Below are 12,551 nucleotides of genomic sequence, written 5' to 3' on the forward strand. Positions count from 1 at the left end.
CCATTTCATCAGTTTTACTTTTGCTCATGTTTCGCCTGGATAACTTCTGTTCATCTCATCAAATATCATTTCTTTTTTATATATTTATTTTTTAGTTGTAGTTGGACACGATATCTTTATTCCATTCATTCATTTTTTTTTTTTTAATGCGGTGCTGAAGATCAAACCCAGCGCCTCACGCATGCTAGGTAAGCACTCTACCGCTGAGCTACAACTCCAGCTCTTTATTCCAGTCATACTCAACTATGAAGTTTCAACCACCCCTCAAGGATCTCTAAGATCCACACCATGCCTATCTAATACTGATGTTTCCCCGCTTGGCGTTTACACTGCTACCTCTTAGTTTCCGAACTCTGCACTCCCTAGGTATTCATCGATCTCATTCCCGGTGAAGGTAATACCTAACACACCCACACTTTCGTTAAATTTCAGAAAAGCCGGCATATGGTCGCGGTGGCAGACGCCTGTAATCCCAGCGGCTTGGGAGGCTGAGGCAGGAGGATCTCAAGTTCAAAGCCAGCCTCAGCAATAGCGACGCACCAAGCAATTCAATGAGACCCTATCTCTAAATAAAATACAAAATAGGGCTGGGGATGTGGCTCGGTCGTTGAGTGCCCCTGAGTTCAATCCCAGGCACCAAAAAAAAAAAAAAAAAAAAAAGCCTGACATAAAGGAGCCCTCAATCAAAGGGATTTTGTCCCTCCTATCTGCACTGCACTGCTCCTTGTGACTAGTTAAAGAACTAAGGAAATTGGATTCCAATCTAGATACAAGACATTGACATTAGAAAACATCAATTAAAGAGGGGCCAAGTCCATGGGCTGGGGTTGTGGCTCAGTGGTAGAGTGCTCGCCTAGCATGCACTGGGTTCAATCCTTAGCACCACATAAAATAATAATAATAATAATCATAATCATAATAAAGATATTATGTCCACCTAAAATGTTAAAAAGGGGGGGGGCTGAGTCTAGTGATTTGGTTTGTAGTGTGCTCGGCACCCAACTTTTTGCACTTTTTGTTTGGCCTTGGACTCTCTCTGCCTCTAAAACAGTGTAGATCTAGGAGCATTTTAACGATGGCTTCCAGCCTTGACAACCTCAGAGAAGCTCCCAGAGCACCCTAAGCAAAACTGTGCGGGTCAGCGCCAAAAAAAAAAAAAAAAAAAAAAAAGCACGGACGCATGCGCACTTCCTCACCTCGCCGGCCTTCCGGGCCTCCGCGAGTGGCTGCCCCGAGAAATGCCTCTTTCTCTGAGGAATCCCATTATTTCCTATTTATCCTCTAGTGTCGTCTTTTCAAATCCACTTCCTGTCCGCGGCTGAAAAAAATAAATTGTCTGACTAGATTCCTCAAAGGCGCTAGGACACCTAAGTATCTTGAACCGGCGCGGAAAAGGGCGGCCTGACATTGGAAGTGGCACAGGGTCCTGCAGTGAGTCCTTCCGGGGGGTGACATTCAGCCGGCCTTTGGGGCAACGGACCTTCTGCCCTGGAACCATGGCCCAGTTCGTGCGTAACCTCGCGGAGAAGGCCCCGGCGCTAGTGAACGGTGAGCGCGGTGTGAGGCTGCCGAGGCGGGTACACGGGCTACGGAGAGGCCCAGAGGTCCCGAGGGGAAGAAGGGGGCTGTGGTGACCTGAGGGAGCTGCAGGAACCGGGGCGGGACGGCCTGGCGGTGCAGGGAGCGGGTGGGAGGATTGTGACCCTCTGACCCTCATCTCCTCTGCTCTGCATCTTGGGTTCTCTTTACCACCTAGAAGGAGCTGAATTCTAACCACGACAGTGAAGAGGGGTAGGGGGAAGGAAGCCTTGAGTACCTCCCGGCCGGCGCCATTACGCCCCTTTAGATCCCCCAGAACAGGGAGGCAGAGGGGATGGCTCTGTTAGAGATAGGAAGGGGAAGGGCAGAAACTTGAGAAAGTATATAAATTTGACCTCATCGGGTAGTCTTGTTCTCATTGGAGAGTATTGAAAAGTCAGTAGAAATGTCGAAGCAGGGATGAGCTTTGAACGGTGCCTTTGTCTTCTGCCCTGCTTTAACCCAAGGGAAATTGTAGGCGAAATTGGACTTTATGGATGAGTGTCCCCGTCCCAATAAGCATTGAAAGGTTTTCGTATAAATAATATAATCTTTGTTATTATAGCTTAACATTCATGGAATTTTTTCAGTTCGAAGAACCTCACTGTAGCCCGCTATATACCAGAACAGTCCCGAATATTCACAGCCCTGAGTAATAGTCTGTTCTGTGGGTAAACCTTCAGTTGTTTTCTGTAAGTTCTTCATTTTATTCCTAGAGTGAGATGAGCTAAATTGACGTTTCTTCATTAGTTGTGGTATATTGTAGTAAGTGGTTGAAGATCAGATTGCTAAATAGTTTTTATTCAAATTTATTCAAAATTGAATTGTGGCCAGAAAGCAGAATTCTGAAAAATACGTGCAATGTTTTTAAGCCTATTATGCTGTCTGATTTTCTTATTCATTCTCTCTTCACTTCATCACCAAACAATGAGTCAGTGAAAATCTTGCAGTGCCCAATAGTATATACTTGATTCTCTCTTCCTACAGTCTGTGTTCCCCACAGTCTATTGGTGAGACACGTTATACATTTTCCCATTTTATTTGCAGTTTTTATGTTACTGAGATCCTTGAGTTATCTGTTTAAAAAGCTCTATACTTTTGTGTAAATAAAAAGAAAAATGCTTCAATCTTTGGACTTTGTGGATAATATAAGGCAAAACTTTTAATAATTTCAAATGGATTTTTTTCCTAGTGGCTTTCACATATTGGGAAATGAACTAGTTTCTGTGATAAAATTCAAAAGGAAAAGTATTAACAAAATAAATTTTTGTTATGAAATATATAATCCCTACTGGGCATGGTGTGCACACCTGTAATCCCAGCAACTTGGAGGCTGAGGCTGGAGAATCACAAGTTTGAGGCCAGCTTTGGCAACTTACGAAGACCCTATATAACTCAGTGATAGAGTGCCCTGGGTTCAATCCCCAGTATCACAAAAGAAAAAGAAGTGTGTGTGTGTGTGTGTGTGTTGTGTAAATCCTTTTCCTCTGTTATTGTGAACAATTGAAAGATAACTTCTTATTCTTCCAAAAGTACTCAGAAAGGAAGAATTCACTAGGCTCTGAATGTTGAAATGGAAATGTATCTTGCTTTATAGAATAGGCCTGTGTGTTAAATGTAATTCCAGGATCTAATTTAGGATATCACATTTAGTTGTTATGTTTTCCTAGTCTCCTCTGATTTGTGACATTTCCAATTTTTTCCTCATCTTTCAAAAGACTTTGACTGTCTTGAGATGTCTGTCTATGTATCCTGAAGAATATCCCTCAATCTGGATTTATCTGCTGTTTCTATCATGATTAGTCTGGAACTATGGATTTTGAGAAAGAATACCACAGAGATGAGATACCCTCAGTCTATAGAAAGGTATATTTATATAATATCACTTGTAATAGCTTTTATTCCTTGGTTTAGGTAGCATTTCATATATTCCTCCCCTGTAGAGTTATTATTTTCCCTTTCTATATCTTTGGGGTTTCCTGTGGTGGTAGTGGTTTTTTGTTTGTTTTTCAGTACTGGGAATTGAGCCCAGGGTTGTCTCCCCAGAGCTTCATCCCCAACCCTTTTTACTTTTTAATTTGAAGCAGGTCTCACTAAGTAGTCTAGGCTGGCTTTGAACTTGTGATCCAGGCCCTGCTTCAGCCTCCTGAGTATCATGTGCTACCGCATGCCTGGCACTAACTCCTACCTTATGTTTAGAAGCAAGTAACTATGTCTGGCCCCTGGGGTAGGAGGGTTTGCAGCCAGAAACCAGGGTGGTTGGATGGTCCATTTCCTGTAGGGGGGAATATCTGCAAATATTAAATGGAATTCTTCTATAAGAAAGATTTGTCTCTTCTTCATTTATTTACTCAATCACTTACTGTATTGGCTCATTTACATTTATTTCACACTTTGCCTATCCAATATTCTTTATTTTTTGCTCAAATTGGCCATTGAGAACTGTTTTAAGTTGGCATTTCTGTTCCTTTGATGTGCCCCCTTACTTTCTGAAGTTTCCAGTCTTTCCTCATCTTTCATGATCTTGACCCTGTTGGGGTGTCTATCTCTGTATCCTGAAGAATATCCCTCAGGATTTATCTGGTGTTTCAGACTCATCTTGGTTTTTTTTCTTGCTCAGCCTTAGTACTGGCCATTTCTCCAAGGAGCACTAGTTTTTTGTTTTGTTTTGTTGATAATGGAATTTAGAAACTAAGATTTGGTGTTGAGTTTGTTCCTTGCTACTAGACTATTAGCTTCTAGGGGCTGTCAGTGGACAAAGATACGTATACAAATCCATACGGGGCATGCATACCACCCATGTATTAAGGTGAACATGAGTTCACGTGGATGTTTGCAACTGTAATCCAGTAGCATGAGTTTTGATTTTGTTTATTTTGTGCTGGGGCTTGAACCCAGGACCTTACACATGCTGAGCACATGATGCTCTACCTCTATATGCCACCAGCCCAAAATAACCTCTCAACTTTTTTTTTTTTTTAACAGAGAAGATTTATTTATTTTTTTAAGAGAGAGAGAGAGAGAATCTTTAATATTTATTTTTTAGTTTTTGGCAGACACAACATCTTTGTATGTAGTGCTGAGGATCGAACCCAGGCCGCAAGCATGCCAGATGAGCGCGCTACTGCTTGAGCCACATCCCCAGCCCATAACCTCTCAACTTTATTGTGTTTTTTACTTTTTGTTTTCTTATATGAGATGGGATCTCACTTTGTTGCCTACCCTTGCTCTGAACTCTTGGGTTCAAGCAGCCCTCCTATCTCAGCCTCCAGAGTAGCTGGGATTACAGGCACACATTACTGCCCCTGGCTATTCTTATTTCTTTTCTTGCTTATCACTGAGAAATCTGGTTCATACTATCCATCATTCATTTACTTATGTTTTGTTCATCCCTTGTATATTAACTTGTGCTCCTAAGAAACATTTACCAACTCAAGTAGTATTTTATGTACAGTGTACTCCTCTTTTTGAAGAGAGGGATTTGCAGTGCTGGGATCAAACCCAGGGAATCATACATGCTAAACAAAGGGCTCTACCACTGAGCTGCATCCCCAGCCCCCAGTTATTTGGGTTTGTGTGGGTTTTTGTTGTTGTTTTTAAAGGACAAATATCTGTGTTGAAGGTAAGTTTAAAGATGGTTTGTTGACTATTTCATAAGACATTGTACTTTTTAATTGTCCCATTTGGTAGGTATTGGCAGTTCTCTTTAGAATAGTCTCTTAGTGTTTTATGTCTACCTAGTGTTACTACCTGGCCCCAAGCACAGGATAAGTAAGATGGTGATTCTTATTTTTTTTTTCCTCTCTTTGGTACCAAGTATTGAACCCAAGGGTGCTTAAGCACTGTCTACATCTCCAGCCCTTTTGAGACAAGGTCTCATTGAGTTGCAGAAGCTGGCTTTGAACTTGTGATCCTCCTGCCTCAGCCTCCAAAACCGTTAGCATTACAGGTGTGTACCACTGCATCCAGCAGGGAGATAGTGATTCTAAGAATAGTAAAATATCCTGGGCCAGGGTTGTGGCTTAGTGGTAGAGTGCTTGCCTAACATGCATGAGGCACTGGGGGTTTGAACCCTGGCACTTCATAAATAAATAAAATAAAGGTATTGTGTCCATCTACAGTTAAGGGGGAAAAATAGTAAAATACTCAAATACAGGCATTTAATAGAAAAAACTCCAACAACCTTGGGTAACCCATCTTTAAATAATAGACATTTGGGGGCTGGGGTTGTGGCTCAGTGGTAGAGCATTTGCCTAGCATGTGCGAGGCCCTGGGTTCAATCCTCAGCACCACATTAAAAAAATAAATAAAATTAAGGTATTGTGTCCAACTACAACTAAAAAAATAAATTAAAAAAATAATAATGATAGACATTTTATGAATGTTCATGGATTTGTGTTTTGGTTTTTGTTTGTTTTTGTTTTGCACTGGGGCTCAAACCCAGGCTTCATGCAAGCACTCTTTGAGCTATACCTCCAACTTCTTGCTATTTTTATGTTCCTCTTATGATTTTATTATTTTATTTATTCATACTGAGAACCCAGGTGCGTTTTACAGTTGAACTATATCCCAGGCCCTTTTTATTTTGAGACAGGGTTTGGCTAAGTTGCTAAAATCTCACTAAGTTTCTAAGGCTGGCCTTGAACTTGTGATCCTTCTACTTCATCTCTCAAGTTGCTGGAGTTATAGGCATGCATCACCCACATCTGGCTTGATTTTTTTTTTTTTTCCTCCACCTTGCTGAAGTCACTAGTCTCACATCTTCCCAGTTTATTAAGTGTCTATTTTCTTGCCAGGCATGGTGGTGCACTCCTATAATCCCAGTGACTCAGGAGACTGAGGCAGGAAGACCACCAGTTCAAAGCCAGCCTCATCAATTTATCAAGGCCCTAAGCAACTTAAATCCTGTCTCATAATAAAGGGCTGGGGATATGGCTCAGTGGTAAAGTGCCCTTGGGTTCAATCCCTGGTATCAAATTAAAAAAAAAAAAATCTCTCTTCTTGAAATATTAATGCCTTGAAGAATTTGAGCTTAGTAATAGAGTCTAGTTTGGGCTGCTTTTAACAATACATGTAGGTTTTACTTTTATTAAAGGGAACAGCTGTGCCTTTGTTAGAGAAAGATTTAATCCAGCACATATTGATGAGGATACCAAAAATGGATACTAATTGGTATAATTCTGTCTATTATCATAATATTGTAGCCAATATTATGATAAATTTTAATCTTGTTCTTAAGGGTGCCATTCTGTGTAGGTCCTTCCTCCCCCCATTCCCCTTCTGGACCTCTTCCCTTGATTTTCTGATCTCTCTACCAATAAAATATGAATAAATTTCTGCTGTTTTCTTCTGTTTGAATACAAATGCTGGTACCTTTACAGTTAATTAGATTTGCCATTCATAAGTGAAGTAGCATACTAGCTGGCCACTAGTGAAATCCCAGCATAATTGAATGTGCTTATAGTTTCCTGCCTGATTGAACTTCCCTGTGACACAGGTGTTCTGCATCTTTAAAAGCCTCTTGTTACCAAGGAGCAGCTTTGACTTTTCACACCGGGTGCACATTTGGTACAAGCAGTGAATGAATGTGATGCATGAATAAATATTTGTGTCCAACCCACACATCTGCTTCTTTCGGTCTCTAGTGAGTTCATCCTGGTTTTTTTGTTTTGTTTTGTTTTGTTTTCCAGCTGCTGTGACTTACTCCAAGCCTCGATTGGCCACATTTTGGCATTATGCCAAGGTTGAGCTCGTTCCTCCAACCCCTGCTGAGATCCCTACAGCTATTCAGAGCCTGAAAAAAATAGTCAATAGTGCTCAAACTGGTAGCTTCAAACAGCTTACAGTTAAGGTAACTATGGGCTAAGTGAAAACGTATGTACATAACAGCAAATGTCTTCCCTTGGGATTTTTCTGATTGTTTTGATTAATATGTGTGTTTTCAATGAGACTGAATCCAACATAATGAGAGATAGTCTCTTTTTTTTTTTTTTTTTTTTTGACTGCCAAGGAAGATATTTACTTTTCTAATTTTGTCATCTACATAGAAATAATTGGCTATTTTATTTCTTGGTTTTCCTAATAGTCTTATAACAGAAAAGTAAGCATTTTTTTAAAACTGGAAAACATCTTCCTTTCCAATTTTGGTTACTATACTAAATGATTGCTTACTTCCTGGTTTATACTTTTTTATTCATCTTTAGTCCTGGAATTGTCCCCAATTCGGCCACAATATCTCTTAAACTATATTAGTCAGCAAGCTAACCAAATCTGGGTTATCATATTAACATGAATATTAAATATCATAAAAATTAGAACTTAAATTTTATGTTTACTTAAATTTGCCATTCATAAGTCAAGTGAGCACAGGGTATAAAAAGCCTAAATAATAGTTATTGACATTAGAACCTACATCCTGGAAGATATGGTTATTTATCAGAAGATTCTAATAACCTCTGGTCTAATTTTGTAGGGGAAAACTCATTTCTAGAAGTACTAAAAGGAAAAGGCTCAATTTTGTTATATAAAGGTATTTTTTTCAACCAGTTTCAAGGTCCGTATTTGTACTTGTATGAAACATTGCTTTCTGGAACCATATGTATATATATTTTTTAGGGCAATAAAATGTTGATTTGTGAAACTGAGTACTGAATATTTCGAGTTAAACCAAATAATATGTGAATAAAAAGGAAATACAAATGGGAGAACAGTCCTTCATCTTTAAGCAGATTATCTTCAGCCAGGCAGAAATGTCTTTTCAGAGATTTGGCCTTCCTTTAGCCATCCTTTCATATCAATGCCCTATCTAAATGTGTCAGCTATTTCCAGGATGTGGGTCGTTTTAGGGCCCATAAAGTGTCTCATAAACTAATAATGAAAGGGTTAAGTCAGTTCAGGTCTTTAAAGAATGCTTTGAAAGAATTTATAAGCTCTGGACTACTTAACTTACAAAATTTGAAAGTTCAGGGGTCCTCAGCAGTTAAGCAAAGTTAACATTATTAACTCTTGGCTTTGACTAAATTGCCCTCTAGTTTGAATAGTGTCCTTATATTCTATGTCACTTAGTCCTAGAAAATAATAGTCTTAAATATATAAAGAAAGGAAGGTACCTTAAAATTGGTGCTACTTTTTGGGTGAGGCTGTAGCTCAGTGGCAGAATGCTTGCCTAGCACATGTGAGGCACTGGGTTCATTCCTTAGCACCACATAAACAAATAAACAAAGGCATGCTGTCCATCTACAACGGCAAAAAAAAATTTTTGTACTACCTTTTTTTTTTCCAGGAAGCTGTGCTGAATGGTTTGGTGGCTACTGAAGTATGGATGTGGTTTTATATCGGAGAGATCATAGGCAAGCGTGGCATTGTTGGCTATAACGTTTGAAGACCTATCTTTAACATCTGATTATATTTGATTTATCATTTGAGTTTTCTTGGACCATATATGATCAGATTGCTATCTGAATAAAGATGTATCAGAATAAGATGTATCAGATATCAGTGTTTTTTCTGTCAAGTACTGTATAAAAGGTCATAGGTTTTTGTTGTTGTTTTGGGGGTTTTGGTTTGGGTTTGGGGTTTTTTTTGTCAAGGGAGTGGTACTGGTCATTGAACCCAGGAGGCACCCTACCACTGAGCTATATCCCCAATCCTTTTTAATTTTTGAACCAGGATTTTGCTAAATTTCTGAAGCTGACCTCAAACTTGTAATCCTCCTACCTCAACCTCCTGAGTCACTGGGATTACAGGTCTGAACCACTGTTACCCAGGACAGTTTTTCTTGATATTAAGTTTGATTGTTTAGGGGATATATTAATATAGCTCTAAATGCCATGTCTAAGAGACTGGAGTTGTAGCTCTGTGGTAGAGCACTTGCCTAACACATGTGAGGCACTGGGTTTGGTTCTCAGCACCACACAAAAATGAATACAAGTATTGTGTTCATCTACAACTGAAAAATATAATAATAAATGCATGTCTGTTTATCCTGAAACTGGAAAATATGTATGTGACTATACCAACCTGGTAGGTGAATATATGAGGATAATGTTTTTATAATATTTAAAGTTGGTCACAGTGGCACACACCTCTAATCCCAGCAGTCTGGGAGGCTGAGGCAGGAGGATCACACGTTTGAGACCAGCCTCAGTAACTTAGCAAGGCCCTAAGCAACTTAGTGAGACCCTGTCTCAAAATTAAGAAGGATTGGGGATGTAGCTCAGTGGTAAAGCCTCCCTGGGCTACATCCCCAATACTAACAGAAAAAAAAAAATTATATTTAAGCTTTCCAGAAAACTTGAGGGGAAAAGTCTTGAGAGAACTAGAACTTGCTATAGCAAAAGATATAGTAATACCATGTGCCAGAGTGATGTAGTTAAATCATATTGGTAAAAGCTGGACTTTAAACCTTAAAGTCCTTGGTTGGCTCATTGGCATGTTTCTAACCTTTAGTCCCAGCAATTTCAGAGCCTGAGGCAGGAGGGTCAGTTGAGCTCAAGAGTTTGAAGCCAACCTGGATAACATGATGAGAACCTGTCTTAAAAGAAGACACGTTAACAAAGAGAAAAATTGGATTGTTTGTCTTTGCTGTAATCATTGACCCATTTGACAACAGTTGTGTCTATAAATGTTGGGATACTTGTCTACTAAAGTATTTACTTTCCCAAAAAGAATAACAGTGGTGGTGGTTCTGAATATGAATGTTTGTAACATCTTTAACAGAAGTTCAGAGTAAATAAGAACCGTGACCTATATTTTTAAGTATAATCTTCACGTGTATTGTTAATCTTTCTGGTTGTATGATTTTTAGAACTTATTTCAAAAGATCCCACAGATAATTAAACAAGTTTATAACTTAGCATCATCTATGGGTCTAAATAGTATATTGTGACTTGAAATAAATAGAAGTAATTGGTGTCAGTCTGTCTTGAGCCATTTTATTAAGGATATAGGAGATATATATAGTAGATAACTGATCATAGCCTTTGCCTGGGAACCTTAAAGTCCTAGGTTGGCTCATTGGCATGTTTCTAATCCTCTCCTACTCTTAACAGCCATAGCAAAACATGCAGTGCCAACTAATGATAACTAAAAAGTTGTTGCATATTTTTTGTGAAAGCAATATGGTTCACAGTATAGTATTAATCTTTTAATAGTGTTGAGGATCCATCTACAACTAAAAAAATAATTTAAAAAGAAAGTTTCCATAGAGGTTTCTACTCTTCTGAAAGTAATGCCCAACTTACTGCTTCTGCAATAAACACAGGTGATCAAAACTGAAACTAACCTTTTAAAAAGTATTCAGTAACTTAAAATATGCAGAACAGAAGATCACAGAAATACAACCATGATGATGATCTGTATTTCTGTTTCAGGTAGTGCAGAAGTATTAAACAGAAAAAGGTGTGAAATCCGCTAGCTCTCCTTATAACCTATAGAGGCCTAGTTGATTCATGATATATAATGTTACTTTTTTAAACCACATACTCACACCTGAAAGTCCTCAAAGTAAACATTACTATTCACTTCACTGGTACTTCCTCCTCCTTTGCCCTACAGAGCTCCTCTGAGCTCCCTTGTGACTAATAGTGCATGTACAGAATTTTCTTAGGAGGTTAAAATAGCAGTGGGCTCCTTAAAGTAGCGACTTGACTTCACCAGGCTTGTTTCTTTTTGCCTTTATCAATTCCACATACCTTGTCTCCTAGTGGAGAACTGTTCAAGCAATCTTTCACTGGATGTGGGTGCCAAGTGTTTGTCACTGGCAACTTAAATATTATTTAACTCAGATGTTCAGTGTGCACCTCCTAATTCCAGGCACTATATAAGAAACATGAATAAGACTTACCTGTTTGCAGAGTTGAGTCTGGTGCTGTGGGGGATATGCTGTGAGGGATAGGCTAATCCAGATTTGAGAAGAAGGTTCAAGGGGGTTGTAGAGGGTATGTGTATCTAAAGTAAACCAGGAAAATAAGAGCCAAGAAAAATGGATCAAGGTATACTAGGCAGGTAGAACAACCTTTACAAAAAATATTGCTGGCGCAGTGGCCCCACTTGTAATTCCAGTGGCTGGGGTGGCTGAGGCAGGAAGATCACAAGTTCAAAGCCAGCCTCAGCAACAGTGAGGCACTAAGCAATTCATTGAGACCCTGTCTCATAAAATACAAAAAAGGGCTGGGGATGCGGCTCAGTGGTTGAGCATCCCTGAGTTCAATCCCTGGTGCCCAAAAAATTTTTAAAAATAAAATATTAAGTCAGGCAGCACGCATTTGTAATCCCAGTTACTTGGGAGACCTGGGCAACTTAGTGAAACTTTATCTCAATAAAAGGGTGGGGGTGTAGCTCAGTGGTAGAGCACTTTGCTAGTGTGCCTGAGACCCAGGTTCAATCCTCAGCACTGCAGACAATAAATACAATAAATATGTGTGTGTGTGTATATCTTAAGATATACATCTTAAGAACAGTTAAGAAAAAGCCATTAAAATGTGCAGTATGAGCTGGCAATTTCAATTCCACCTAACCCTAGGAAAGAAAATGCATGGGGTGAGTCAGGTGTGGTGGTGCATACCTGTAGTCCCAGCTGCCCAGAAGACTGAGGCAAGAAGATTACTCAAGCCCATGAGCCTGGGACCAGCCTAGCAAGACCTAGTCTCAAAAACAAAAAAAGCATGGGATGCACGTAAGAGTGTATGGTCCCCTGGGTGCGACAGCACATGTCTGTAATTTCAGCGGCTCAGTAGGCTGAGGCGGGAGGATCGCAAGTTCAAAGCCAGCCTCAGTAAAAGCAAGGAACTAAGTAACTCAGTGAGACCCTGTCTCTAAATCTCTAAATAAAATACAAACTAGGGCTGGGGATGTGGGTCAAGTGCCCCTGCATTCAATCCTCGGTACCGCCCCACACACACAGAAAAAAAAGAGTGTATGGTCCTGTGTTTTTCTCAGTATATAAAACTATATAGTAGTAGGCATAAGGAGAC

The 12,551-nt window shown here is 39.6% G+C and overlaps 1 protein-coding gene across 1 annotated transcript; it reads left to right on the plus strand.

Moving 5' to 3' along the window:
- Positions 1–1,231: 1,231 nt before the first annotated feature.
- Atp5mg (ATP synthase membrane subunit g) lies at positions 1,232–9,070 on the plus strand. The gene is made up of 3 exons (XM_027930683.3): positions 1,232–1,548; positions 7,269–7,429; positions 8,861–9,070. The coding sequence occupies exons 1-3, from the start codon at positions 1,497–1,499 to the stop codon at positions 8,957–8,959; spliced, it is 312 nt and encodes a 103-aa protein (XP_027786484.1). The 5' UTR covers positions 1,232–1,496; the 3' UTR covers positions 8,960–9,070.
- The last annotated feature ends 3,481 nt before the right edge of the window (positions 9,071–12,551 follow it).

Source organism: Marmota flaviventris, chromosome 9 (genome assembly GCF_047511675.1).
Source record: "Marmota flaviventris isolate mMarFla1 chromosome 9, mMarFla1.hap1, whole genome shotgun sequence".
Taxonomy (NCBI): Eukaryota; Metazoa; Chordata; class Mammalia; order Rodentia; family Sciuridae; genus Marmota; species Marmota flaviventris.